The sequence below is a fragment of the Ceratotherium simum genome, chromosome 5 (assembly GCF_057802395.1).
Source record: "Ceratotherium simum simum isolate JZ-2026a chromosome 5, ASM5780239v1, whole genome shotgun sequence".
Lineage (NCBI taxonomy): Eukaryota > Metazoa > Chordata > Mammalia > Perissodactyla > Rhinocerotidae > Ceratotherium > Ceratotherium simum.
Window position 1 is genome coordinate 34298974 of NC_141904.1, and position 26948 is coordinate 34325921.

The following is a 26948-nucleotide window of genomic DNA, read 5'->3' on the forward strand; positions in this document are numbered from 1 at the left end:
GGACGCTCCTGTTAACAGTTGGTGGAGAACACGAGGGTGGAACTCTGTCTTTCCCAGAGGTGCTTGGTAGCATGTGGTTAGCGGCCAGGCATGCATCAGCTTCATGAATCTTCTTTTTTTGTTTTCTGTTTGCAGATTTTATTCCTCACCGTACAGTATTGCAACCAACCGCATGATTCCACAGACATCTATCACGCCATTCATTGCTGCTTCCCCTGTCTCCACATACCAGGTATGTCCGATTTACCTGCTGCACCTCAGGAGAGATCTTTCTTGCCAGTAATAGACTATATAAGGGCAAAAGGGACACAGTAGATTTTTTTTTTAATTGTCCTCATACACTTTAGTCACATCTTAGTGTAATAATACTCAAGTTATTAATTAGCCTACACTTTCAAGGGCTTGTTTGCATCTATTTCACTGAATAATAAAATCCACCATGCTTTTCATTCTTCCTGCTGAGTTTCATGATTATGCTGCTTTCCAGCCAACATTAGTACAGCTTTCTTACCACTGAGAAATTATTTTGTTTGTTGTCTGTTATTTCGGTTGTCACGTTCCCTGTTGCGTCTTTTCTAAAAGCACATTTCTAGCCTTCCCTTCACTCACTCCAGGATATTTTATCATTCTCATCTCATTTTGTCACAGTTGTCCTGTGTATCCATGTAAAGCTGCATGGATAGATGTTACATCATTTTTTCCCAAGAAATGGGGCGGATTATCGAAGTGATAAAAAGTCGTTCCTACTTCCTGCTCTTGCTTCATTCTCAGTTCTGAAGAAGCCAAAATAGACCTCAGGGGTTTCACATGTTGAAACACAAGAAAATCCAGGACTCATTGTGTGTCCTAAACCAGATCTTGTATCCAGTTAATACTCAGGACACAGGTGGATTGAAATAGTCATACTTGTCCCTCAAAAAATATTCCCTATCTTCCCCCTTCGAGTTATCAAATATGTGATATTACTCCCTGATTCTCTTTACCTCATATTGTTCTTCAGACAGTTCTTCTAATTCTAGTTGGAAAATGCCTATAGATACTACATATGGAGAGTATCTAGTGTCATTTTTTAAAACTTTGGAGAGAGAGAAAAAAGCGTGAGAGAGAGTGCAAGTGTGTGCATGTGTGTGTTTCTCTATATTTTGCAGATGGTGGGGGTGGATGTTTTACAACGGGTACAACTGTCATGTTGCTGACTGCTACCGATTCAGTGAAGTTTCACCTTATTCAGCCACTGCATACTTCATTTCAGAATGTCCCAGCTGTCAGAGCATCAAACTTGAGACTGTGCATTTTTTCTTAACTGATTCCCCCTGTAGCAGATCATTTTCATTCTTTTTCTGCACTTAGATTCTTGATCCATGTCGGTGGGTGAACGGAATAGACTTTTGTGTGAATTGCATTCGAGGGTCTCGAAATGGCTGATTTCTTAATTGCCTTTCCTTGGGACCCATGAGGCTACGTGCAGGTGCCGTCCTGTTTTTGTTCTTCCTGCAGGCCTGCCTGATTGTAATGCATGTTTTTGTTTTTTTACCATTTTTTTCTAACCTCAGCCTCTGTTTCAGCCAAGACCACCCATTGAGCCCCAGTATAGAGCACTTTGGTGACATGAATAAAATATCCACAGAAAAATGATTTCACTTGGGAGGGCTCATAAGTAGAATTCAACTCCAGCTCTCTTTTCTCAAAAAAGGAATTAGAGCCATTTCCTATGTTGTTGATTCTCACCTTTCACCACTTCTTTTTTTTTTTTTTAATCTAAAGTGCATTGACAATTTCATTGGTGTGAATATGTTGAAAACAAAATCTTCAGGGTTCTCTACGTAACAATCAGCTCTCAAGCTGATTGTCTTATTTGGCTGACAAGGCACATTTCAGAACAGTTGGCTGGCTCAAATACTCATTTTTATTTGCCATACCAATTACCATGAGAGAAAAAAATGACAAACTTGCTTAACTTGGGTTTAACCCAAAGCATTCCTCAAAATTTCTGGTTGATCTCTTTAATTCTTACTCCAACTTTTACCACTTGGACTTACTTCCAAGGTGGGATCACTTGAGAATTTGAAGTTAGAATCAATGACAGAAAAAGAGGAAGTCTTCGCAGTCAACTCTTGCCTCTTTCATCATTTGCCTGGGTATCCCTGGGAGTTGACCTCTAAATAGGAGGTCTCTGAGGCCTCCTGACCCTTTAGTCTCCAACACCAAGCTCAAAATATGCTCCAAGGCCCAGCCTTGTCTGTGTGGGCACTGCAGTCAGCTCCAGTGAAGTAGGAATTTGCTTTACATTTTACCATGTTTCAGGGACCAAATTAATCAGGTACGAGAATTTGCTTTCTATCCTTAGTTTTGAGCACTTAGTTTTGTAAAGTCAGATGGACTCCACTTTCTTATGACCTAGTGTGACTCCACTGAACGCAAGAACCAAGTTCTCTCTGTGATTGCTTTGTGCTAATAAATGCTGTTTGATGCATAGGTCCAGAGTACTTCATGGATGCCTCATCCGCCATACGTTATGCAACCAACAGTAAGTGTTCTCAGTCACCTGAGGCTAAATATTTCTATTATCCAAGTGCAAGCTTTTGTAATGCATAGAAGCTTTGGGGTAAAGCTTTTGTTATAGTCCATACCTCTTTCAGGCAGCCATATTTTCCAGATAAAAAGCTGTTCCTGAAATTATACAAAAGCATGTACAATAGATAGATAGAGAAAGAGATAAGACAGACAGAGAGAGAGTGAGAGAGAGACAAAGACAGAGAGAGATGAGAGAGAGAACAAATTTATTGCAGGAAATAGCAGTCAACTTCCCGAGGTGATGTCTACCATTTGTTATGAATGGGGAATTCACACAGGAACTCCATGCAAGAACTCTGAACTCTGGGCGATTAAATCCATTATTAGAGGAAATACTTCCTGTTTTCCTTCTCCTTCTGTTATGCTTCATTTTCTTCAGATGCAGTTTGGGGGCGATTTTGAATATCATGGCCAAGTATTGACTCAAAGCAATGTATTTGAAATATGAAGGTAGTTGTCTACTAACAGATGGAGCTATAGAGAGAGAGAGCAAAGTTGGTAGATATTTTTTATGTTAACTGACTAGAGTTATTCTCTTCTTCTTTAGTGGAAAATTTCTTGCAAAAATATTCAAGCTCTATTTTCTGCTTGCTAGATTCCCCATTTTATGGCACGATATTACATCAGTCCCAAGTGAAAAATATTACACATTCCATTAGAATCTATACTGAAGGCTAATGATTCCATTTATCTTTGTCTAGGTCTTCCAGGTTTTCTAGCTCTACAGAGTTACAAGATAGAGAGTTTTCAATAGCAGTACACTCATGAGAGTTTGAGGTAGGGGAAAGAGCCTTAGACTGAAAGTTGTGTGACAAGGTCTCTGGTATACTGTCCTGGGCGTGCTCACATCTATGCCTTTGTTTCCTTTTTTGTCACCATACTTAGCAGGGCTTTTGGGAGGATCAAATGAGAGAGCATATGTGAAAACAACATTTAAAGTACAACATGCTATACATTATTATTACTATTATCCTTATTATTGAATGTATCAGTTGTACAAAGAAGAAGCAGTGCTACATTTTAACCCTTTTAAAAGCTAAATATAAATAAGGTAGCACTTATTAAAGACCAGGGAGCTAAATATAGAGGCATTCATTTCCTGGACTCCAATGGTCACAGCACCTGGTTTTCATATTCGAGCTTTGTCCATTTTTTTGAGGAACATTCCATGCTGCTCCTAATGTTTTGATAGTTTGTTTTTTATTTAAAGAATAAAATATATGTAGCTTACTACAGCAGAACTTTGGATCATATTTTTTTGCAAATCCCTCTATTTATTCTTACTTACGCACCTTGGGGGCTTCCTGAGTTCATCTGGTCTTTGTTCTATAAATTATACCAACATGCAATGAATGCAGGCTACACTTTTCTGTCCAAGTCGTGAGGTAGAATTTAATATATGCTGCTAAACCAATGTATAGCACAGACTGAGCCAACACAGGAAAAGGGAAGAAGTCCTGCCAATTTCTAAAGAGGAGACTTTCTAGAAGGAAACAACTACCTTCTAAAAAAATGATGTGTTCATCTAAAGAGCACTATTGCTAGTTTAGTCCTCACACTGAGGTTAAGCATCATCTTGTTGTGGTCAAAAGGAATGCACATCTGGCAAAATCTGGATATTTTTCCAGATGTCAAAGTATGTAAGATTCTACAGTACTTCTAGAGCTGTGAGGAGAAAGGAAGATGTTTGTATGCGTCTTTATTTCAACTGGCACTCAAGATCTTAGCAAAGTTTTTCTTTACCTCCTCCGCCCCAGCACAGCTTCAGCCCCATTTTTGGATGTGTTATTTCTTATACACTTTCCTCTAGCAATAGCTGCGTGTGTGTGTATGTGTGTGTGCGTTAATTTGTCCTGTTAGATCTTCCTTGCTGTCGCATCTGCTCACTGGTAGCTTATCACTTCCCATGACTAGACTGTGCATCATGTTTAAGCTTAGGTCACTTGGTTTAAAATGTAATGTTTATGGCTGGGGCAGATTTCTGGAAAAAGGAATGACTGGGCCACCCAGCACTTTGTTGTCTTTAACATGGAAAAATTGGCTAAACAGTGTCATGGAAACACAGAGTTTGTACCATCAATCTTTGCCCTGTAATAGTCTTGCTGGTTGTCTATACCACATAAATAACCTTACCCAGCTGGTCTTAGTTTTATCATCAAGGTCTGGGTTAAATTAATCACTCTATGATACTAAAATACAAAAATACTTAAGTAATCTGAGACGAAGAAACATAATACCTGGATCTGAAAAGAATGAATGAATGACTTGATGATTAATAACATGAATTCTTGGTTAGGCTCTTTGGGATAGGAAACTCTTCCCAGCTATGGAACTTTAGGTAATTAAACTTTCTGTGCCACAGTTTCCTCATCTATAATATGGGCATAATAATACATGCATTTTGTTCATTAAATGAAATAAGGCATTAAAGCCCTTAAAGTAGTGCCAAGCAAATAGCAAACGCTCAATAAATTATTATTATTATTTAGTTATATAAGTAGACTGCACATTATGCTTTAGATTAGCCCAATTATATAAAATGAGTGTTGGTACAGGAAGAAAATTGAAAATAAGCAATAATCACCTATTTCTACCACATTCAGACTACTTATTTAACTTACTTTGCTACTGAATTTGGTGGGGTTAGCCTCTGTGGATATAAATAAGACAAATTGCATAGATTGATACTTATTTCAATTATTTACTAAACCATTCAACACTTAGTACTAAAAAATATAAAAGGCCCATAGAGTACCTTCTTTATGTCAGTAACTGGAACCTACTTTACAAATAAATTCAGGTTGTCAATACCTATATGATATCTCAAATATATTGCCCTATTTCTTATTTGCTTACAACTTCTCTCCTGTCTCACATTTTCTCTTCCACCATTTTGAGAACATCTCATGTATAAGCTCTCAGTGTATAGGTATGTTTCTGCCCCATCACTGTGAATGCACACCAACTCCCACCCTGGAGCCAGAAGCCCTTCAGGTTCTCTTTCAGCCTTGACTTAAAGGACTCTGAGATCTCAACCAGGTCTGTATCTGAAGAGAAAACGGTGCTCCAAGGCAGTCTTAAAGTAGAGCACAGTGCCTCTGGTCTTTACCAGGTGGGTGAATGGTTAGATTGGAGAGCTATCAATCGGTAAGAGAGAAATGACATGATGGAAGGAAAGGAAGGTAACAATAAAGGGACAAGAGAAGAACAGAAAGTATAAGCGAATAGCTGAAGTTTGCCACATAAGTTTGCTTCTTTGGAGATTTCATTTTCTAAGTTGTGTGCAATGTACTTTTTTATAGATTTAGTAAAAGGTTCTGAGAGGCTTGTCATTTTTAAGGAAGAGGGGATCAAGTCTCCTACCCTGCCTTATAACTATCATACTGGTGTTTGCGCAAGATGACAGTTCTCTGTCACTTAGACTTTGGGACTTTATTGGGTCCCCTGGAAAGTTGTCAAACCCCCTTGGGCAGCAATAGCCTTTCTGTTTGCACTTTAGTGTTGTTCACCTGAACAAACACTGGGGAGAGAGCCCTGTTAGACTAAATCAAGAATTCACTTTTTGCCGTGACGAAATAGAAATGCTGACTTTGTCAATGCAATCGGTTATTTGTTGCTGTTTCTCAGTGCTGGGTTCTGTACTGTACTCTGAAATCTCACTATTACACCGACAGAATTTTAATAGGTGATAGATTGCACCAAATATCTACTCTGCGTAGCAGCATGTCATGTTGGAATCTCATATGAATGCACAATTGAAATTCCTATCTTGCTATACGTCAGACGGTTTGTTAAATCTGTGCTGACAAGGAGAGAAGATGATAGTTCCCAAGAAGAAGCATAGTTCTGTTCCTTCGAATTTTATTTAGGCTCATTTGAATCTTAAATCTTCTCTTCCTCATATGGTTAGCATTATTTCATCTCAAAAAGAGAGGTCAGCTTTCATTTTTACTTAATTACAAATTGGTTGTCTAATTACCGCATTCTAAGAAATGCAAGATGTCTTTATTGAATCATTGGATGATTTGTTGCTATGCATGGCTAAATTATGACTTTTATGATTAGTAAACCTTAAGTTTACAGCTAAAGAGTTAATATAAACTTCCCTTCTACAACAAGGCTGTGCAAGAAAGCTCCAGAATATTTGATTCCATCATTCTTTACCTGTGAATAGGTAAGGACTAAGACTTAATTTTAGGAGCTGTGTTCTTCAAATTTGCAGGTGTGTTTTCTGTAAAAGCACATTGCCAAATTTGGAAAGAATATTAAATCATTAGAATTCTGTTCAGAAAGCAAGGTTTTCAGATACTATCCTTTTGCTCCTGAGCTGAACAAAAATCTTAACCCTTACAGTTTCATTATCAAAGTACCAAAGTTAAAATGCTTTTGCTGTCTAAGATGTTAAACTTGTAGATATCTATCTACAGGCCAAAGTTTTGTTTTAACTAAATAGCAAAAACAAAATAACATCAACTCTAGCCCATATGTACTATTTCTACCAGAAGAAAATTCAAATGAGAGAGAATAAACTTAGAAGGAGCATCTTCTGTTGAGTGTCACCTCCTTTTAAAAACACAGCTGGGGTAAAATGCATATGAATGAAATAATTTCCACAGAAAGTCTCTCATACACCTTAACTTTTGTAAGAAACAGTGCTGGCTTTGCCATTATTAAAGGTAACTTCAAAATTCTACAGTAATTTTTCAAAAATAATCCAGTGACTTAAGAAACAAAAAACTTTAAAAAAATGAAATGCAAGGCTCATAATTCACAAGTGCATAGAGCATAAAAGAATTTCCACTTAGGATCTCTTCACTCCTCACTTCTACTCTCCAGAAGTCAACCTTGTAAACAAATTTGTATGTCATTAGCCACTCAATTTTTTATGCATACAACGGTATATATGTGCATGTGTGTAAATGTGTGTGTATTTTTAGCATATATACAAGATCACTCTACAAATATTGTATTGCAATTTGCTTTATTTTCCCTCAACAATAGAATGTGCTGGATGTCATTACATATGAGTCATATATAGATGTGTCAAGTTTTTTTGAACACTTCACAATATACCATTATATAGATGCACCAAAAGGTATTTAACTGATTTCCTATTCGTGGTTCTTTAAGTTTCTTCTAGTACTTGCTCATAAGCTCAAGACTGTAATATTGAACACTTGTGAGAAAATATCTGTAGGATAAAGTACTGGTCCAAAAGGTATATGTGTTTTAAACTTTGATATATATTGTTGTCATATTGCGCTTTAAGTGAGAGTGTTTATTTCCCCGTGGCCTCAATTAAGACTGGGTGATCTCAAGTTTCAAATATTTGGTTAATGTGATCAATAGTGAATGGTATCTTATTGATGTTTTACTTTTATTTCTCTGAGTCCTGGAGGAGTTGAGTTGCTTTTCATGTGTTTATTGACTATTTTATTTTCCTTTTCTTTGAGCTTCAAGTTCATTTGCTTTGCTCATTTATCTTTTGGGGTATTGACTTTTCTTATTTCTAAAAGATCTTATTACAATTAGTAGGTTAACATTGTCATAAATAATCTAGATATTTTCTCAGCTTCCCTTGAATTTAATTTTATGGTGTTTATCATACAGAAGTATAGTATTTAGTGTTATGTATTTAGTATTTATCAGTTTTTCCCTTTACTGTAAAGAGCCAAACAGCAAATATTTTCAGCTTTGTGAGCCACGTGGTCTCTGTCACACCTAGTCAGTTCTGCACTAGTGTGAAAGCAGCCATAGATCAGCGCATTAGTGCATAGAAATCAACATTGCTGATTAGTGAGGTTGAGCACTTTTTCATGTACCTGTTGGCCATTTGTGTGTCTTCATTGAAAAAATGTCTATGCAGTTCCTCTGTCCATTATTCAAATCATTGTTTGTTTTTTCTCTGCTATTGAGTTGTATGAGTTCTTAATATACTTTAGATATTAATCTCTTAGCAGATATATGATTTTCAAATATTTTTTCTCATTCCATAAATTGCCTTTTCATTTTTTGGATGATTTCCTTTGCTGTGCAGAAGCTTTTCAGTTTGATGTAGTCCCACTTGTTTATTTTTGCTTTTGTTGACTTTTCTTTTGATGTTAAATCCAAAAAATCATTGCCAAGACTATGTCAAGGAGCTTACTCCCTATGTTTTCTTCTGGAGTTTTATGGTTTCATGTCTTATATTCAAGTCTTTAATTCATTTTGAGTTGATTTTTGTATATGGTATAAGATAGGGATCCAGTTTTATTCTTTTGCATATGGCTATCCAGTTTTCCCAACATATTTACAGACTTTTCCCCTCTTTGTATTCTTGGCTCTTGTGTTGTAGATTAATTGACCGTATATGCTTGAGTTTATTTCTGGGCTTTCTATTCTGTTTCATTGATCTATATGTCTGTTTTTATAATATCATACTGTTTGATTATTATAGCTTTGTAGTTTAGTTTGAAATAAGGAAGCGTATGTCTCTAGCTTTGTTCTTCTTTCTCAAGATTGCTTTGGCTATTCAAGATCTTTTGTGGTTCCATAGAAATTTTAAGATGGTTTGTTCTATTTCTGTGAAAAATACCTTTGAAATTTTGATAGGAATTGTATTGAATCTGTAGATTGCTTTAGGTAGTATGGACATTTTAACAATGTTAATTCTTCCAATCCATGAGCACAAAATATCTTTCCATTCAATTTTATTTTCAATTTCTTTCATCCCTAGTTAAATTTATTCTTAGGTATTTTATTCTTTTTGATGTAACTGTAAATGGGATTCTTTTCTTAATTTCTATTTCTGATAGTTTGTTGCTAGTATGTAGAAAAGCAATCGACTTTTGTATACTGATTTTGTGTCCTGCAACTTGACTAAATTTGTTTATTAGTTCTGACAGAGTTTTTTGGTGGAATCTTTGGGATTTTGTATATATGTCGTGTTATCTGCAAATAGAATTTTACTTCTTCCTTTCTAATTTGCATGCCTTTTATTTCTTTTTCTTGCCTGATTTCTCTGGCTAGGACTTCTAGTACTATGTTGAATAAAAGTGGCGAGAGTGAGCATCCTTGTCTTGTTCCTGATCTTAGAGAAAAACCTTTCAGCTTTTCACTGTTGAGTATGATGTCAGCTGTGGGCTACTTACATATGGCCTTTATTATGTTGAGGTATACTCCCTCTATACCTAGTTTGTAGAAAGTTTTTATCGTAAATGGATGTTGAATTTTGTCAAAGGTTTTTTCCTGCATCTAATGAGATGATCATATGATTTTTATCCTTATTTTGTTAGCATGGCATATCATATTGATTAATTTGTGGATGTTGAACCAACCTTCCACCCCTGGAATAAATCCCACTTGATCATGGTTTATGATCCTTTTGAGGTATTGTTTAATTCAGTTTGCTAATATTTTATTGAAGACTTTTCCATCTGTGTTCATCAGAGATATTGGCCTGTAATTTTCTTTTCTTGTAATGTCCTTGTCTGGTTGTGGTATCATGGTAATGCTGGCCTTGTAAAATGAATTTGGAAGTGATTCTTCGTATTCTATTTTTTGGAAGAGTTTGAGAAGGATTGGTATTAATTCTTCTTGAATATTTGAGAGAATTCACCTGTGAAGCCATCTGGTCTTGGACTTTTCTTCATTGAGAAGTTTTTGATTACTGATTCAATCTCCTCACAAATAATTGGGCTGCTCAGATTCTTTATTTCTTCGTAATTCAATTCTGGTAGGTGGAATGTTTCTAGGAATTTATCCATTTCTTCTAGGGTTGTCCCATTTTTGGTGTATAATTGTTCATAGTAGTCTCTTATGATCCTTTGTATTTGGGTGGTATCAATTGTAATGACTCCTCTCTCATTTCTAATTATATTTATTTGAGTCCTTTCTCTTTTTTTCTTAGTAAATCTAACTAAAAGTTTGTGTCTATTTTGTTTACCTTTTCAAAAAAACAGCTCTTAGTTTCATTGAGGTTTTCTATTATCTTTTTATTCTCTACTTCATTTCTTTCTTTTTTTTTTTATAGTTTTATTTATTTATTTTTTTCCCCCAAAGCCCCAGTAGATAGTTGTATGTCATAGCTGCACATCCTTCTAGTTGCTGTACGTGGGACACGGCCTCAGCATGGCCAGAGAAGCGGTGCATCGATGCGCACCCAGGATCAGAACCCGGGCCGCCAGCAGCGGAGTGTGCGCACTTAACCACTAAGCCACGGGGCCGGCCCACTACTTCATTTATTTCTACTTTGATCTTAGTTATTTCCTTCCTTCTACTTACTTCTGGCTTAGTTTGTTCTTCTTTTTCTAGTTCCTTGAGGTGAAAAGTTAGGTTGTTCATTAGAGCTCTTTATTTTTTCTTAACGTAGGCATTTATCTCTATGAACTTGCCTCTTAGAATTGCTTTTGCTGCATGTCATAACTTTTGATATGTTGTATTTCTATTTTCATTTGTCTCAGTATATTTTTTGATTTCTCTTTTTATTTTTTCTTTGACCTGTTGTTTGTTCAGTAGCATGTTGTTAATCAAGAATTCTTTCATGTTTTTGAGTCTTTTAGTAGAGTATTAAAGTTTCCTCCACATATGTCCTGTACATTTCTTAAATATTTTTTTTGGTATGTTAATATTTTTATTGTTATAGTTAGAATTTTTTGTTATATTTCTTTTTGGTCTTTTTGGTATATATAAAAATAATCTATTTTCTACTCTAATGTTATTGATTTAAGTTTAAAAACGTCCTTTAATTATTCAAAAGCAGTGTTGAAATTTAGAAGATATTCATGATTGAAAATAAGAATATAAAAACACCAATTTCCTCTTACTCAAAGATTACTCCGGTTAACATCTAATAGTATATCTTTCCAGGTCTTTATCTGTTTCTATATCTATATGCCCTATCTATCTATATCTACACATGCACGCACATATCATATATTTATGCATGTGTTATCTTTCACTAAAATGAGATCACACAGTACATGCTATTTTTAAACTGTTTTCTGCTAATAATCTCTACTTTCCCATGTCAACAAATTTTTTATCTTCTCAAATCAAATTTTCTCAACTGCCCAACTGGGAACCAATGAGGATGTACCAGAGCAGGGGGGTGTGTACATATATATATATACATGCTTTAAAAAAAGGTTTTTATTATTTTAGTGTCAGTAACTAATGTAAATCTCTTTTAATCTAGCACAGTCTCTTTCTTTTTCTTTGTGTTCCTGATTAGCTGTCTTGTAGGGTGTCCCACCTTTGAGAAATTTAAATTTGAGTCTTCATGGTGCTGTTAATCCTGTTCCATATATGAAATTTCGTATATTCCATATACGAAATAATTTTATAACCAACTATCTTTCTCAATTCCCTTATTATTTCCAATAGATTATTTGATTCTCAGGTTTCCCAGGCCATCAAAATAATCTCATTTTCCACCTCATTTCAAATATTTATATTTCACAATCCATTTTCTTGCCTAATTGTAATGGAATGTATTCTTTGGCTTGTTCTTTATCTTAATGAGAATGCCGCAATGAAGTGTCTGGTTGTTTTGAAAACAGGTGTAAATGTTGAATTTAATCAAAGTTATTTTGAGAAAACATTGAAAATTTTTATTTCTTTTATAAATTTTATTTTATTAATATATTTGTACTTAATTATATTTTAGTTAATTTCATTAATATATTTCTTAAGGTGGAACCATTCTACAATGAACTCCTTTTGGTCATGATATAGCTTTCTTAAAACTATGGTTCTTGATTATATTTGTTAATAATTTGTTTATTATTATGACATCAATCTTTATTAATAAATTTCTTAAATATTGTCCTCTTCTATGTGTACTAATTTTGTCAGATTTTAATATCAGAATTATAAGGGCTTCATAAAAATAATTTGGAAGGATTCCTTTTCTTTAAATTCTAGAACATTTTTAAGTATCATTACATGTATCTATTTTTGAGGATTTAAAAGTATTCAAATGTAAAACCATCTTAGCTTTTGGGAAGAGATGCATTTATTCTGCCATACCCAATTTTAAAAAGTAATGTATTACTACTGTTGAATTTGTTCTCCAGGGACTAAAACTCTAATATTCATTTAAGAATTTGTGAACATTATGTATGATCATTAAGTATTCTATCAGATTGTTGCATAATTGATAATTTAATTGCTAAATGATCAAAACAATTGGATTGTGAAATGGCACAGTCTTAACACAATTGTCACTATTAGTTAATCCATGACTAGTTGTTGATCTTCTGGGACATATATATCTTAAATTAAATATTGTGCAATTTAAAAATGATCAATCACCAACTGTGTAATAAGAAATTGTGAGATATTAGCAAGTCATAGATCAATAACTTGTAATTTTTAATAATGTATGGAGTTTTTATATGCCCCTCATTGTGGTGAAATGAGGAATACTTGTCTAAAATTTCACTTGATTAAGTCTCTTTTCCTGGGCCCTTGGCTATACCAGTCACTGACTCTTCATTTTATGAAGTTGAGAATCTTGAGTTCAAGGAAAAAAAATCAGCAAACAATGAACAAATATTCTTGAGCATTAAATATATACAGAATATTCTTCTAGGTATTGTTGGAAACGGAGGAAGGGAAACAAGAAATAATCTGTCCCCAAGATATATAACCTAGTTGTGAAGATAATTTTTATATGCTTAGGATGATTTAATTAAAATCTACAGCAGAAAAGATGTTAAATGTTTAGCAATTATATAAAATTGAAAATGACAAGGTATCCATGAGTATTTAAAAACAAGGAAGAACAAAGACATAAACATTAGCTTAAAGGATGGGTGTTGTTTATGGTGTTAAAGAAAAAGAAAGAGTGTAATTTAAGTGACAATGGCACACAAAATGTATGGAGGAGTTATTTCAAGGACAAAGAGGCAAATAGCCTGCATTAAGTGAAATGTTTGTGTTAGGAAGTAGAAGAAAGATTTGGTTGGAAAGGTAAATTGTAGTCTATTGAAGTACAACTTTTATTAGTCAAATCCAGCACACTTTTCTACACATTTTGTATTAGCTTGATGGTTCCAATGCTGTTGTCTAGAATTTAAGTTTATTTTAGAAAATGTAAAACAGAAAGGTTAAATTATATTACTGATGTGTGTGAAAAAGTCATTATTTCCACTGGAGTAATGGACGAATCAATCATGAATGGAAAAAAAATTTTAATTTTGCTGCATTATGAAAATGTTATTATGCAAAGCCTCTGCACATAATCATTTTATATCTGTGGAAATATTTTTGGAGGTAATGTTCATCTTTCAAGTAGAGCTTCTGAAAGCTTCTTGGAGAGAACATTTCCTGATGTCTAAAATCTCTGCCTCCTAAGCACAAGAGTGGCTTAGTGATGATTCTGATGGTGATTCTGGAATCTTTTGCAATCGGAATGTGTGCACATGACCTGTTTTTTGGCATGTGGTTTTATGTTATTTTACTATGGACCTTTAGAAAGAAAGAGTAGCTCAAGGAATAATGCATTACTTTTTTAGAACTGCAGGCACAGCATTTTGAACACAAGACTGACCCAGCTGCTAAGAGAAAAAGTTCCGATCATACATGACCCTCAATATGTCCTTAGATAGTACTTAGAGTTTCTTCATTACTGCATCATCAGTAAACCAGAATTTGCCAGTTACTTTGTAAAGATGTTGACAACATTACATCCTTAACAGTTGTTTAACATTTTAAATATAATTAAATAGAAACATGATGTTAAGTATCCAATCTGTTAAAACCTTATTTTCTATGGATTATCTCTAGAGAATGCAAGTATGCAGCTAAAATAAAATCCATGTCAGACTTTCTAGAAAACAGCAAGTTACCAGGGCAACATAATCATACAGAGATAGGGTAAATCGTTTATTTTATAAATGTTGCCAGGGCAACAGAAACTACTAAGAAATCACTGAAGGATTTAGGATAAGGGTACAGCTGGTCTATGGAACTATTTGTTCTTTCACAGTACACTGGAATAAAATGTCCATTCATATCTAAAATCTTAACAAGTATGTGAAGTATGTAGGTATTCATTAAACAAATAGTCATGAATGGGTTCAAATACTGAGAGTATTTCCAAATATAAAAAAAATATTATTCTCTATTTCTTGCCTCTCAGAATGTCATTGGAACACTTTATTTTGCTTTAAAGATTAATCTTTGCTAGGTTAGCCCTGGAGAGCCTAGTTATTTCTATGTAAGTGCTATGTCTACAATTCAGTATCATGGTTAACGGTGTTGACTAGCTTGGGTTTTTTTGGGCAACCATTAGGATGTACCAGAGCAGGGGGTTGTGTATGTGTGTGTGTGTGTGTGTGTATATATATATATGCTTTATAGGTATGCTTTAAAAAAAGTTTTATATTATTTTAGAGTCAGTAACTAATATAAGAAATTATACAATTTAGAATAATATTTTTCAAAATATGAACACAAATACCAGTAAAGTGCCTTCAAACTTTTCTGTTGCCTAAGAGGAATATTTACCAAGGGTAGGACTTGAATTTACATTTTCTCTCTGTTTTGATACAATTTATTTTCCTCTTGATCAGACTCCCTGTCAGAAAACAAATACTTATACTATATTCAGCTATGAGTAACACTTGAAGTATGTGCAAAGCATAAAAATAGTAAAGAGGAGGGAGTTATTCGTTGTGCCAGAGAGTAAAGGAATAAGGACAGGCTTCACAGAGGAGGTGACTCCTGAACTTGGTTTTGAAAAATAAAGGAGTTTTTCAGTCAGACAAGTGTTGGATGTCAGGCAGGAAGGGTGTTCTAAACAAAGCAAACAGTAGGTTGTGGCCAAGGCTTTGCTTTATACACCACGTGTTACATCTGGTGAGCATCTGAGAGAGGGCACAGTATTTCCATAGGCTACCATATGCCTCTAACACTGAGGCATAAGCATGGTATTTGTGTGCCCTTCAACAGTTATGTCACAGAAGGTGTCACTTAATCGTGAATTAAGGCTCATGTCCTCCCATCACGTTCAACATGGCATCTTCTAGAGATCTGCCCGCATGTCTGGACAAAGCTTCTTCAGTGACACCCGACGTGCTCCTTCAGAAGCTCTCCATTCAGAGTTGAGTGTAATATGCATGCATGTTTTTGATAACACTGGGGTGTCATAAAATAATCATTACAGCCTCTGCAGTGGGCTAACAGGTCCAGTTCTCTGAGCACCCCAGATACAAATAGGATCTCTACCCTCCTCAGAGCCCCAAGAATGCTTAGTGTCTCACCATTTGACTATTACCATATGCTTCATTGTTAAACTATCAAACAACAAAGTAAGAGGATTAACACTCTAAGATAAAATACCAGAACTTATATGTCTACATGAGGTTTGGTTTTTGTTTGTTTTGTTTTGTTTTCTGTGGTGAAATCACTTTGGGAGACGTTTTCCAATGATGTCATCTTAAAATAAAAAATTTAAAAAATTTTCTCTTTGGAAATAATTTCAGGGGTAATTTATTAATCATACAAGAATAACAAGTTAATTCAGCTTATAGTCACATCATAGATAGACAAATCGATGAATGGGTGAATGGATGGATGGTTGGATGCATGGATGGATGGATGGGTGGATGGGTAGATAGATGAATAGACAGATAGACAGATAGATGGATAGATATCCTGGGGTATATGACTAGTTCTTCTTTCCCAACTAGAGTATAATTTTATTATTTCAGAACTTATTACGTATAATTCACAATATCTCTCCTTTTTCATTTTGTTCCTTGCACAGAGTAGGTAATAAATAAATATTTGTTGATAAGCTACACTTCATAGACTATTTTTGAATTGGTAAATTTTGAGACACTACAAGATTCCAGTTGCTGTTAGACAAGGATACTAACACAGGTTTCTGAGGAAGACAAAAGTGTGCATCTTCTTTGAACCCAAGCCCAACATATAAGGGAAATTGATGCTGGTATCAAATTTGTTTTTGTAAATTTGATCATTAAATCTTGTCATTGCCAAGCAGTAGATTTGTTAAAAACAACTTAGGAAAAGTTCTCTTTTGTTCATAATGTATTCTAATTGCTTTTTAGCACCCTTTTTTCCTTCCTAAAAATCTGAAAAATTAGTAGATCTACTTGTTAGGACAAGCAGCAACCCTTGTTTTCACTACAATAAAGGAAAACACTCTTCTCAGATTAAATAAAAGAGCCAATTTGGGAAAATTGTGCAGTGTAATATCTGAAAAAGTTTAGTTCTTTTACTTCCTGTGTGACCTAATTTTCTTCCAGATACAGATATTCATTTGAATAAAAAAGAGATATCCACCCACTTCAGACTCAAAGAGAATGAGTAACAAGGATTTCTACCTTGCGTGCTCTTAGAAAGGAGCTGAGGTTACTTAAAATTAAAGACACACTAAAAAAGACAGCTGAATTAAGGAAAAGGAACAAAAGTCATATAGCAGAGGAAATAAATTTGTTAAAAATTTAGGCTATGGATAGTTTACTACAACGGCACATTAAAATTTAGTCTTGAGTTTTCAGGAGCCGAGGCCAAAATGGTTAAAAAGAAAAAATTGGTTATGTTGTTTAATTCTCTGATGAAAGGAAACATATCAGATGGCCAGGAGAGGATTTTTTTTCTGCTGCTATATTCTAGAAGAACAAATTATAATGGTATAATGTTATTTCTCAGCCTAATGTCTTAGATAGCAGTTATACATGTAGAGAGAAACATTTCTCTTATGGTCATTTCTTTTATTAACTCTCAATAAAACCAAGCAAATGTTAACTTTCAATTTTGTGATGAAATGTCTAGAGCAGCTAAATTAATATTTTTCAGATATGTAAGTTTCCCGTGATCTAGCTTGATGTAACAATGCCACTTAGTAAATCCAATTGGTTAGCATCGGGCTTGTGTGGTCTTTCAAATTTCCTTAGTCTCAGCCAGGGTTTTATGAAAATTTTACCATCTGACTTAGAGTATCATTCAGATAAAGGCTGTGTTACCTCCTCATTGAAGGGGGCTGTCAGATTGTCTGCAGTTTGTGCCAGAATTCTAAAGAATGTCTTTCAGAAGAGCCTGAACATGTACTCAAGTGAGTTCCTGTAGTTCTGTGCCTTTGAGTAGTTGAGAGAAAAATTTCACCTAAAACATTGAGGGTAGATGTGAGACCAATTGGCCATCATCACTCAGTGGCTCATGAAGTATTCATGATTTTTAGTGATATGTAATAGAGCCTACTCTGTTGCCATGATGAGTCAAGTGTAAAATGTATTTGTTGGTAGTAAACTAAACCAATAGAGTAGAATTATTTGGTATGGACTATGAGAATTTTAAAGAGTATCTGTGTAAATTGATGATTTGGCATCTGATATAGCAAATGCCAAGCCATTGTATCTTGCAATAATTACTCAACAAGTTCAGCTAACTCCGAAAGCTGCGCTTGAGAAGTGACACCAAACCATATCATCAACAAAGAAGAGAGAACTTACCTTTCTGCTGACTTTGGTAGGAAGTCATGCAAATAGTTCAGTTGGCATCATACTGTTTATGTATAATATTTTTAAAAATTATTATGGTGCTTGCCCTTTTTTACATCACTTATAAATATAACTTGATTGCACATAATGGAAGCTAGGAACAAGCTGGAGAAACTGAAAGCAAATTTCAAACAAGAAAATTAATCTTTATCCATGTTAAAAAGAGTATTGTGTTCTTGGCTTTTTAATTCTCGCTTAGCACAGAGAAAATCAGCCTAATTGTCAACTTGAGTTTTGAACAATAATCTTAAAACTTCTGTTCAAAAGAGAGACCTTTTATCAAAGAGTTACCCTTAAAGGATTTTTAATCAATACATATTAGAACCATCTCTGCATAACAATGTTGTATAGTAAAAATCAATTCTTACATTCCTATAAAGCCTTTTACCTGTTAAGTCTTGTATATCAAGTATTTTCAATCAATGCTGAAAAATCATTATGATGCCAAGTTTGTGTTCCATGCTACATGTATAAATCCTTAGATTCTAATGTCATCCTTCAAAATTATTTCTCTATAACTTTCTGAGATGCATATATGGAATTTATTTCAAGGAAATAGTTTATATTTTACATGGCATGGACAGATGTATGTATGTATGTATGGATATGATGTACATATTTCTGTCCATATATGCTGATAATATAATAATACCCACTGCAGATATTACTTAGCCAAAACACTGACCTATACATATAATACAAATATATGTTTCTATAAGGATGTTCAAAGTCACATTAATATGATACCAAAAAAAGACTGAACACTCTTAAGATTCATGGTGTAAGTTAGAATGAGAGGAGAAAGAATGAAAGGTATGAAGGAGATAAAGTAGAAAAATTGAGAAAGAGGAAAAAAAAGGATATGGAGGTGGCATGGGTCAAATCTGACTCCAGCAGATTTTAGCTTAGATGGCTAGGTAGAAGCTGATGTGTAACAGAAGGAATAAGTTCAAGATCAGGGAAATGGAGTTCCTTGTGGGCATGTTGAGTTTGTGGAATCAGATAAAGATTTTCATTATGTAGCTTGAAATACAGTTTTGGCATATAAAAATGGCAGTGATAGACTTGGGAGTCATTCATTCCTATTGAAGAGAATAAATGGGATTTCTAGCGATCCATTTACTCTTCACTAATACTTACCATGCTTGATCTATGTAACAGCTCTTAGACTTAGGAATATGAAATAATATGCATATGATGACACTATATTAGGTGTACTAGTCTTATATGCACTAAATCAAGTGCTTGCTTATGCCCCTTGCTAGCAAGATTATTTAGCAACCCAGTTATACTTTTGCTTACCCTTATACTTTTAAGGCTAATTGTATATTATATTACCTATGCCTTTTTGAATCAACCAAAGTATGTGCACCTGATGTTTTCACTTAGGGAACTGACTACAGAGATAAACTGGAAAATAGACATAGACATTTTAAATTAGGAGAAACCTTAGAGGCCATTTAATCCAACACCTATCGACGTTTAGGAGTTGATATAAAGGTTTCAGAAATTGTCATATGTGTTCGTGCACAACCATTTCATTCCAATCCTGTGTAACATTTTTGGAAGATATTTTTTCCTTAAATCTCCTTTCTTCTTTAGCCACTGATTCAGTGAGAGGAAGAGCAACAAAATTGGAAAAACACAACAGCAACCCCCTACCTAGTTCAAGCAAAGGAAGCAATCAGCTCCTTTGTCAAGCCCATAGGAACATCCCAAGAGGCATCTGTGAATTTAGATTTATTTATCTCATTGTTAGTCAGTGTGAATGTAGGAGCTCCATAACCCCTAAACCATCACCACTGGAGTGTTCTCACCACTTTTAGAATAGGATGGTCTCTTCATCTTCCTGAAGATTTTTCATTTCTTTTGCTTTATTGACAACAGTAGATTATTTCAGGCTTTACTGGATTATCCCAATGTTGGCACTGGCTTTCAACTCTGTTTTTCTCTAACCTTATTGTTGATGCTGGTAATAAGAATCACTTTTACTGATCATAGAAGTATGAGCTCAGAGTGACTCAATAATTCCAATGTTTCAAATGGCCAACGTGAAAAGTCTACTTAGGGGGAATGTGAGAGCTAAATTATTGAAGAACATCGTATTTTCCTGTGGGATTTTTCCATGCCCTGAGGATTTTATACATGCTGTTCCTTGGGGTTTTCTCTCCTTCCTATTTAACATTTTAAGGAGCAGAAAGTTTAAAGTAAGTTTCTTAAGAATCTCTCACAGTATTTCCATCTCTCTAGACAAGTGTTTACAAATGGATTGTGACTCAAAGATTTAACTTTCCTTCATGTCTTTTTCTAAAAATAAGGTTCAGTCTGAAATTGGCAAGAGTGATGATTCACTGGCAGACAATCAGCAGGAGGGCCCTTTAGTGGAATATTATCTGTAATACAACAGGATTAAATGTTTCCAATATAAACCTTTAATCTGTACCATCTAATTACTGACATCTGAACCAGTATCTGAGAATTTGTCAATTTTTTAATTTTGTAATTCTAACAACACCACCACCACCACAAGAGACTTAATTATGCACCTGGAACAACTTCTAATGCAAGTGCATGTAGCTTGAGTCTTTTCCCTTGAGATGGACTAGAACGGGTCCCCAGTATTTTATGATTCTGATTTGCCATGGTTCTGCAGGGCTGCCCTGTTAGTAGCAATCACCCTTGCTTATGAAGTTATGTAGACAGTCCCACATAAATCGGAAAGGTCCAATCATTTGATCTTGTCCATTTCTATTACACATGGCCAGGCATATGATGAGAAATGTTCTGGCTGACGTAATTTCTTCTTACAACTGTCCTAGAAAATGAAATAAATTGTTACAGCATTGGTTTCCTAGCAGAGGCAAAATTATGCAAGAAAGAAAGTCCTTCTATTTTTACTTATGTCCCTCTACTTTCCTATAGATCTTTCTCTCCTTCCTTCTCTCTTCATTCACTTTTGGTCTTATACAGGTTAAATTCCTTAGATGATTACTAAATCTCACCCCACTTTTGTTTAAGGTGTATTTTCTTGATATTGTTAAGTTTAATAAACTCCAGTGAATATCCATTAGAGAGCACATACTTATTTCTTTCATTTTGAATTATTAAACTTCCTCAAAAATCATGATTTTGAACCTATCTGAAAGTGGTTGGATATTCCTTGTATTGCTTTCATTACGAAACTTATTTATTGGTTGTTCGGGAGAAGCCCATGTTTGTCCTAAAGTAGGCTTTTAATTATCACATAAGTCTAACCAAAACTGTGATAGAACACTACAGTGTAAATGAATCAAAACTGTGGGTTATTTTTCCATAAAAATATGTGTGCATTTGAAAATTAAGGAGATTCCTTAGGGGAAACAATTGTCTTTTAAGTTTTATTAATCTCAAAATATTGAAGAATCCTCCAAAATCCTTTGCTCTGTCTTCTTATGGGCTCTTGATAATATTGTGTATGCTATCACAAAAGATAAACCTGAATATTATAGAATAATGCATTTATAGATGAGGTAAGTGAGGCTCAGAGAGGTTAATTGACTTTTCTAATATCACACAAGTTGGTGGCAGAGCTGGGACAGGTATGTTTCACTCCAGTTAACACTAATTCTATTTCATTATATCTAGTTTGATTCTTCATTAAATTTTTATATTTCAGGTTATATAATTTAACCCAGAGTAAATCAATTTGACAGATTAATAAAAAAAAGTTATGATTGGGTCTTTCTGTACATCGAATACAAAATATTAGTAAGTTATCTATGTCCATTAATGCCGATTAGATTAGCATAAGAAGTAAGATATTTTTAATCTTCTAGCAGTCCTATCATTGTATTTTAAGTGGAAAGGAGTTCATACGACTTAGCTAAAAGCTTTGATTTTGACAGGCACATTCATCCAAATAGTATTATTATTTAATTCTTTTTGTCTCAAAATTATATAATGCTGGTTGATATATCTGAGGTCAATATACCTTATTTTTAATCTGCATAATCTTTGGAAATGGCCCACATTAATATTATACATATTGTAGAGATATTTCAGATTATCAATTTAATGACATTTTTTGCATTTTAAGACAGGTGAATTAAATAAAGCACATAATAACTACGAGGAAATTTCATGAAAGCGCAATACAAAAAAGTGTCATTTTATTTTCTTTAAACCTATGTTAACTAGAGTACTATCTGAAACTATACGCTAATGCCTTTCTGATTTTGCCACACATAGGATAGTTTATGATTGAAGCGTGTAAGTAATTTGAGCATTGTATAATAACTTTTATTTAATTTTGTTTTGAAAACTAGATTCAACTTTTTTCAAAACCCCACATCTTAATTCAAAAAGATCAAGGAGTTCTGAATTAAACCCAAATGGAATAGTTTCTTCTAAAGTAATACTATTTTGTCATTTTCTTTATATTAGTGTCTATTTTGTAAAGTAAAAATAAAACAATCATTACAAAATAAAGCCAAAAAAGATAATCTCTTTTTTCCCTTTTTTCATATAGACTCATATTTTTTAAAAAATGAGAAAATTATTAATAAAAATGGAATATTTTCTGCTTGTTTTTTTATGGTTTTTTTCCTAATTAATTTTTTAAACTACTTAGGTGGTTTTGCTTAAAATCCTGCATTAAAGTAAAGACATTCAGAATAATTTGCCCAACAGAAATTTTAGTACTACAGAAACAAGTTCAGTGAACCTACTTTTCTGGCACTACGTTCAGGAACTTTGTTCTCACATCTTTCACCCAATGATCTCCCTGCTTCTCCCCACTCCCAGATTCTAAGAAAAAATTATGGGCTAAATTATTGACTTTCTTTTGACTCACTAAATGTGCAAGATAAAGATGGGTACTAGCCCACTCCTGGGAGACACAATCAATATTGGATTTTCATGGGGGATTGCAGCCTCTCCTCCAAGAAATCAGAGATAGGTAAAATAAAGGATTAGAAAAAGATAGAATTTCTCAAAGAAAAAAGAAGAAATGAATCTTTCATGAGGGGAAAATGCAGCTGTCAGAACTGTAGAACCTCTGATTCATTCATGGACACTGTCACAGCTGCCCTGTACATTGGTGAGTGTAATGCCTGCTTAATGCACAGTTTGTGGGGTCAATAGTTGCTACAGTTGCTAGATTCAGTTACAGTTTTTTCAACCATCCCTCTACATTTTCATCGTAATTCCCTGTCTCTTAGTAGTTATAATCAAAATATGCAGGTTTTTGACGCAATTTTATTTTAATATTTTGGATGCCTCCATGCAGCAGGCTTAGGGAATCCCTCCCAGAACCAGATTCAGGTGCCAGGAATTCTAGATAGCTGCAGGCTACATCACCCTATGAAATAAGGCCCCGGCTGTGTAATGCCACTACTTTTCTGGCACTACATTCAGGAACTTTGTTCTCACATCTTTCACCCAATGATCTCCCTGCTTCTCCCCACTCCCAGATTCTAAGAAAAAAATTATGGACTAAGTAGGTTGATTTGATATGATTTTAGAGTGTTAGCCTCAGAACTCCTTAGAAAGCCCAGTTGTCCCATTATTGACCTCTCTAATTTTTTTTAATGTACCTATATGAAAAATGTTCCACCACCTCTGGAGGTCTGATTCATGAATTAGGACATTCACGGCAGTAATAAGAAGCAAGATCCTCACTGACCTGCTGAAAATTAGCCACATAGATTAAAATCAAACCATATGAAAATAGATAAGTCAGACCAAAAAAAAAAAAAGAAATTTGGACTGTCATTCACTTTTGCTGATAAGTTTTGGCATTTGAAATGAACCAGCATATCTCTTACTCCTCTGTGTCTGAGGATACTCACATATACTTTGGCTTTTGAAAATTTTGTGGTGTGAGTAAATCGACAAATATGATTACTGGTCTTCACAATTTAAGTGTTAAAAGAATGCCATATTAAGCATTGCATTTTGTTGTATTCAAAAACCATGGTAAATCAAAAACAGTTCTCTATCCTTTTCTGAAATTCTTTTCTGAAATTTTTGCACACTACCTTCTTGCATACTACCGTCAACCCAAAAATATCTTTGAAAGATCATTTTGCACATCTGAATCCAGGATATAGCTGTACCAAGTAGTATGGGGCAAAATCATCATTTCTTATATGGATACATTCTTGGGATACAATTTTTATTTTTAACTTTGATAATTGATTTCCTGATTCATAAAGTCCCTTAATGAATGCATGTAAAAGAAATGGTTGTTTTAAAAACCAAAGACACATTATTATGAACCAATGAAGTTTCATTATTTTTGTTTGAATTTTGTAGAAATAATTTTTTAAAAGTTAGGCCTTATACCAAGACCACTGGATATTAATATTTGTTAGCTCTAGCCAATGAGGAAACCATGGAATTATAATTAGATTTTTTGGTTTTTTAATCTTACAAAATACCCACCATAGTCAGAATAGGTAGTCACATAGTATGTGTGGGTTAGCTGTGTTTGCTGTCCCATTGCCATTCAAATACTAAAAGCTATCAGTTGAATGGTTGTTTCTGGGGTGCAGGCAAAAGCCGTAGCAGGAATGACATGATAAAATATTACTTAGTCAATTAACAAATGGGTTGACAACTGGCATTAATGGAAGAGCTAAGGAGAGCAGAGGCTCTCCCCTTGAGTGAGATATGATTGACAACAGAAATGAACACATCTATAATTACCACCAATTCTCCTTTAAAGATGACCCATCCATCCCTTGAGACTTTAGGACTTGGCCTAGAAAGGCATTTTTGATCCTGATAACTAAGATAACTATCGATTCATTTTTAGACACAATCTAATGTGTGTCTAATCTACATTTCTCTCTCATTTTTTAGAGCTATTTCCTTTTCACATGATAGTCTTCAACCTGGTGCTTGGTGATCTCAGGCTGTTTCCTGGGGGCCCACAACCTCCTGCTGCAGCGAAACATTCAGGCTTGCTCAACCTAGATAATGCCTTAATGTATAGGGGAGACGCAAGTCATGGGCCTCACCTGTGACTGCAGGAGTGGAGCGTTTGCAATCAGCCAGCCAAAATTTTAGACTAAAGGAAGACAGAAATTGACATGCTATTGCCAATGATGTTTACTTCTATGGGAAACTTTAATGTCCTTGATCACTTTGTCTATGTTATATTTTTTAAATTTGTTTTTTTATATCTTATTAAAATTATTTAACTACTAACCTCTAAAGTCTTTCAGGGCAAGACATAATAGGCCTTCAGTAAATATTAGTGAATGAATGAATGAATGTTCATGATCCTAAACTCTAAATATCACCAAAATATCTTTTAAAAAGTTATTAGGGATCCAACATTGCTGCAGTTTGGCATATATACTGTAATTGAAGCAGCCCCCTCAGTGTTGAAAAGCAACGTGATTCTTACTACTAAAAGTTTTGCTTCACCGATTTCAAGCAAGCCAAGATAGACTTCTTAAAAAGCAGATTAATTTTTGTTCCTATAATGTATTCTAATATCAGGATATAATTCCACCATAGAGCAACAAAAAAAGTTGTCTATCCATTTAAGAAATGTGTTATAGTCTCTTCACAGTATTTCAAAGAGTTGAATGAGTTGGTGGTGTAAACATTTCCTCGTGGGAACTTCATACAATCAAAAGAAAAGAAATGATTGATGGATGCGTACTCCAGCTAAGTGAAGTGGTTCTGAGTCAACCAGATGTTTTCAGCTGAATCATGCCCACAGATGCTATTGCTTCATTATTCCTTAATCTAGGGATTACCCCGATTGGCTAGCTTGGTGACATTTGAGTGTTTCAAATAAGCTTGCCTCTCTTTTATTACATACTTTGTAAAGAGCTCTTGTCTAAAGCTGGCCTATCTCCTGCCCTGGAAATGTTTTCAAGGAAGTTATCAGGGCTGTTTGTTTTTCCTGCTCTTGGATGTGGTCCTGGTGAGGTCAGAAGAATGGAACGAGAGTTGCCACAGATGACACTGGACTTATTTCCACAGCTGGCTGCAGAGAGTGAGCAGTCCCTTACAGAGGAGTTAGCATGTGGAGGTAGATGATATAAAACATCTGTCACAACGGGAATATGCAAAAACAATGTCCCTTTGAAGATTGCCTTTTAATGATGAGGTGGGGGGGTTCTGTCTCCATAATGGGAAGGAAGGATGTAGTTGTTGGCAGGCAGATGGCTTCAGGCTTGCTCTTGCATGAAAAGAAGCAAAAGTGTATGTTGAAAACCTCTGACGCAAGTCAAATCACCTAATCTTGCTGACCATTCATTTCCGCACCTGTCGCACATATCACCTATGAGGTAGGGAGGGAGTGCTAAAAGAAAAAAGTGGGAGGAAAAACTAAGGGAAAAAACTGATTCTGAATATTTTTCTCTTGAATAACTTCAATACAATAACACAATTTCAGCTGCTGGTTGAAATGTCAGAAAGAGCGTTTTTGTAAAAAGTTTAATGTAGTATCTGCAACCCCATGTTATTTTTTACAGAAGTTTTAAAAAGTAATAAAAAAATTTTATATCATCAGTGTCACAGGATGATAAACTTCAAATTTTGAATACCAGTTAGTAGCCATAAAGTCATATTTGTTTCCCTTCAAGGAGCAGTAGAAAATAACGAAAATATCTCTGTAAACTATTTTTAAGAGAATGATGCTAGTTCAGTTTCTCACCCCATCTACCTTCAAAAATAAATTAGAAACAATGAAATCAGTGTATATTTTTATTTCATAAATAAAGTTGCCATAGAAAGAGAAATCTTGATAACAGCTTAATCTGATAGCAAATAAAGCTGAATGTTAGCAGACAATAAGCTTCTAGATCTCTTGTTACATGGCCAAAATGGGTGTTACTGCCACTGCTAACCCCTAAACCACAT

General features: G+C 34.5%; 1 protein-coding gene across 9 annotated transcripts in view; it reads left to right on the top strand.

Annotated features, from left to right (window-relative positions):
• Window positions 1-26948, top strand: part of RBMS3 (RNA binding motif single stranded interacting protein 3) — a 674890-nt gene that overhangs the window by 568872 nt on the left and 79070 nt on the right. For 7 of the 9 annotated variants that reach the window (XM_087430659.1, XM_014790089.2, XM_004419446.3 and 4 more), the window contains 2 exons: window positions 136-232; window positions 2477-2527. In XM_087430659.1, coding sequence (XP_087286785.1) covers window positions 136-232; window positions 2477-2527 — 148 coding nt within the window. The remainder of the gene's footprint in view (window positions 1-135; window positions 233-2476; window positions 2528-26948) is intronic. The other 2 variants (XM_004419451.3, XM_014790099.2) reach the window with 1 other exon arrangement.